A 4,251-nucleotide genomic window follows, 5' to 3' on the forward strand; every position below is an offset into this window, starting at 1 on the left:
CACACACACACACACACACACACACACACACACACACACACACACACACACACACAGTTGGTGTTAACATATGTCTGTTGGAAATAATTACCCAATTCCCACACTGCCTGATAAATGGTGTCACCGCACCATCATTCAAACCTTCACCTGCCTTACCTCCTTCCTACATAAAGATTATATTCAAAGCTGTGTGTGAGTGGAGGGTGAGAATTAGTGTCTTACGTGGTAAACAGCTTAAGTTTGGACTCGATGCTCCGGTGTCTCATACACATCCTGGTTAGCGCTGAGCCTATCTCCTTGGTGGCACCTGGAACAATCAGAAAATAACTTATTTTTAAAAAGAAAAGAAAAAAATCAGAATAGAGTTAATTTTAAAGTGCTCACAAAATTTAATAATAAAATGTAAATAAATTACATTCCGGTATTTGGCATTACGGTATATAGCTTATATAGTTGTTTTCTATGAGATTAACTGTACAAATGGATACAGAGAACCACAGGAGTTATCAGTCACGGCTCTATTGATCTATAATTCCTAACAAGTGTTAGTGTTGTTTTTTTAAGGGTCCAACACTGCTGATCAAAAAACACAAGAGGAGAAGAGCAATCTTCCTTTCAGGACATGATTCCTGCACCAAGGAATTCTTTTCCTTTTTTTTAATCCACATAAAAACAAAAAGCTTCAACCAGACCTGACGGAAAATGAATTAAAATAACACAGAACAACATGTTTTTACAGTTTTTAATAAAAACAGTAAAGATATCTTCACCCAAGCATTTATTAATTTCTTTTTTTAATCTGAGAAATAGTACTTTGTGTGAGAAGCACAGTCAGTGGCTTTACTGCCTGGGACTGATCATTGTTACGGATGGAGTCCACCCCCACGCTTAAGTTTCCTGTCCGAGTCAGGAAAAACCCATCTTAGCTAACTAGCTAGTCCAGCTCTGTGGTCTTCAAACATTTTTGTGCAGAGGCTGATCATTAAGGAAAACCAGGATTTGCCAGTAATGCAAAAAATCTGTGTGTTCATCAATACGCACACCTGTTGCTATGCATGCTCTTAGCATGAATTAAATAAATTGACATGTAATCCACATTATTAGAGAGATTTGGTTGGATTTTGTTGGTATTTGCTGACTGTATATTTGTGAAAGACATCAAAGGAGCTGCTGAAAGGCCAGACATAAGACAGAGTCAACACCTCTGTCAGTTTAAAAGGAGCTCTTATCACTGCGATTTTACCCAGATGACTATCATCAATGTGGCGACTTTTATTTATTTATTTTTTTAAAGCTTTTTGCTGCTGCTGCTGAAAAACCAGTGAAGGAAATCTAGATCATAACCTAGATCATTATGAGCAGATGACAGGATATCTGTCAGGTTTTTGTATAACACACCACCTTAAACTTTCTATACTTCAAAACAACGTAAAGGCTCCAAAAATCTAAAGGTTTCTGAGCTCGGCTGATCTAAACGATATCTCTACATGGAACTAAACAGAATTTCCACATCATGATTTTGAGTGTCTGGCAACCCTTGCAGTAGCAATTTATGTCTGATTGTCCAGATTTATATTAACATACGTAGTGAAGACATAGGAGGACTTTGACAAGAGGTATTAAGTGTATTTATGTTTCGCCAGTAGAGCTGAATTTGCTCACTAAGTTGCAGTCATGACAACAGACAAAAACTAATCAATGAAAATTATCAACAAAATCGAACCGGTCATAAAAAAGCTAAATGAAGTTTAAAAAGTCTAGTAAAGAGCTTGAAACATACAAATGCTAAATAAAATAAAAATGGTGAATAGAGTAAAACTGTAGTAGAAAAAAATTCTGAGATGAGTAAATGAGTTGTTGCCCGTAGCCTGCATGATCTGCAAAACACAAAAACAGGAGCTGAACTGAAGCTCTTGAACATTGTAGCAGTTTGTGTGAGGTTGTTGCTTCATTAAAGGCTATTTGGAAATCAATCGGATTAAAATCCTATGACGAGTGGTGTAATGTGTGTTGAAATAATAGGGGTGTGTCTCATTTTGTTAAAAAATTATGTAAGAAAGACACCACCTCCTTTAATAACCAGTTTGGGTTTATATGATGTTACAATGTTAGCTTCATGCTGAAATGCCCACAAAAGCATGACAAATGCAAACACAGCCAGGACACATTTAAACACACTGACTAATACACATTTGATAATGAGCTTGTGTGCACATCAGGAGGTTAGCTCTCTCAGTCTCTTTCTCCATCTTTATATCATTTATAAAAGGTATTCCCCATTTTGCTCCCACTTTAAAGAACAATGATCTGAGTGGGTGAAAGCCCAGAGCTGTGATTTTTTCATGTTATGAATCAAGACATCATATATGAACACATCCATTACAATCTCCAAACCAGAAATAGAGAGAAGTGTTTGCATCTGTTAGTTTGATTGTATATTTAGGCTTGATGTAACACTATGTTTGCAGTAGGGATAAATACCAGAATAAATACCAATAGATGCCAAAATACTGAAAAGGCAGTGGTACTTGTTTTTCTTTGTTACCATAGTACCAAATGTACTGAGGTGACAGTTCTTCTAGAAATGAAACAGGCAGCGTACAGCTACAAGTGTTGTAGTCCAACTTTACTTGACGAAAAATAAAAAGATACCCCACAAGAACAGTAAAAAGTACACGTAGAAAATGGTGATTGGTGCAGCTGCCACGACAGCTCTGCTGCGACACACTGATAAAATTGATAAGGAAGGTTGAGCTGGCTAGGGAAGTAATTTGCATTTTAGGGGGAATGACCAAAGGGGTGAAACTGATTTGCAAAAGGAAATATGCAAATGATTTTATCGTGTATTTTGGATCAAGGGAGGAAATACTTACAATTTAGCAAAGCACCTAAAAGACCGACATCCAATATATGTTTTCCTGAAAAACATGTTATCATTTTGTTTGAGACAGCTGGCACTGCCGCTGTGAAATCAACTCTGCTCCATAGGCTAAATGTTTGCAATGCCTAGTATTAGATGCTTATGATAATGTAATGCAACTATAATATTAGCAAACTATCCTAACAATTCCATTAAAGCCTCTCCAACAAAATGTAATTAAAGATCTGCCACTGCGTCTATGTTTTAAAACAAGCTTTTAATAAAGGAGTTTTGTATGTGGGATGATCACTTTGTTTTGGTATCAAGTTGAGTGTCATGATTGAGGATCATGTAATTCTGGTGGAATTGATACTGACTACAAAATTTCTGGTGTTAAGACATCCCTAGTTTGGAGAGACTTTTTATTTTATTTTATTTCACCGGGATTGTTTTCGTCAGTAAAATGGTGAGGTCTGTGGGGACGCCACGGTGAGCCAATTTACACACAAAAACCAGACTAAAAGAGTTAGAACTACAGGCCCAAAAAAGAAAAAAAAAGTGAGGAGAAAAACCCACACAATTCAGGCAAGTTTTATGATTTAATAACATTTTAGCTGATCAGCTGAAATTAATTCAGTAGCCTAATGGTCACTAATTACAGTAGGCCTATTCATTCAAGGTTAAAAACAAACAACAAACAAAGCTCTCCTGCTGATATAGCTTCCTTTCCTTTCCTTTGTAAAGTAAGTAGGAAATAAAGTTCTCAGTGTGTGTCCATCTCTCTGTGGTTACACATTTTGCTTTTAGGCCACCCAGGACGCAGTATGAAAGATGGATACCACTGCCATTAGTGCAGTTTGATGGCATCTCTTGTCCAACTCTGGCAGCTATTTGTGTATTTCAGCAGGGATGACAGAATGACTAGACAATGAAGAAGCTTACGTAACCTTAGGACCACTTCAGAACATTTTAATAACACCATAGAAAACGCGTGAACGTAACACATCAAGTCAGTGTAACAGGACCAGTTTCTGTACTAAGTGTTTCTTAGTACAGAAATTACATGAGTTAAACTCATGTTTAAGAAACCAGCTTGAGATGATATGAGTGTTGTGGTATCCTGTTCAAAGCCGCCATTAAGAGATGAGTTCACTGTGGTCATATAGGGACAGACATGGTCAGCAACAACACTGTGAAAGGCTATGATGACTAAATCTTGCTCAGCTGCCACCATGAGGCTAAAAACCACAGCAGCATGAGATGTTAATGCAATCATGACAGGTACCATTCTTTACTGTTTACACCAAATTGTGACGCTGTCATCTAAATGATACAGCAAAAATGTATACAGAGATGCTTATATGCATATGCTTGTATTATTAAAAGGAATA

General features: G+C 37.0%; 1 protein-coding gene across 1 annotated transcript in view; it reads right to left on the minus strand.

Annotated features, from left to right (window-relative positions):
* mtss1 (MTSS I-BAR domain containing 1) overlaps positions 1-4,251 on the minus strand; it is an 85,691-nt gene that overhangs the window by 26,781 nt on the left and 54,659 nt on the right. Inside the window, exon 5 of the mRNA XM_013908562.1 lies at positions 223-307. Coding sequence (XP_013764016.1) covers positions 223-307 — 85 coding nt within the window. The remainder of the gene's footprint in view (positions 1-222; positions 308-4,251) is intronic.

The sequence above is a fragment of the Pundamilia nyererei genome, unplaced genomic scaffold (genome assembly GCF_000239375.1).
Source record: "Pundamilia nyererei isolate P.nyererei 1_Seehausen unplaced genomic scaffold, PunNye1.0 scaffold00012, whole genome shotgun sequence".
NCBI lineage: Eukaryota > Metazoa > Chordata > Actinopteri > Cichliformes > Cichlidae > Pundamilia > Pundamilia nyererei.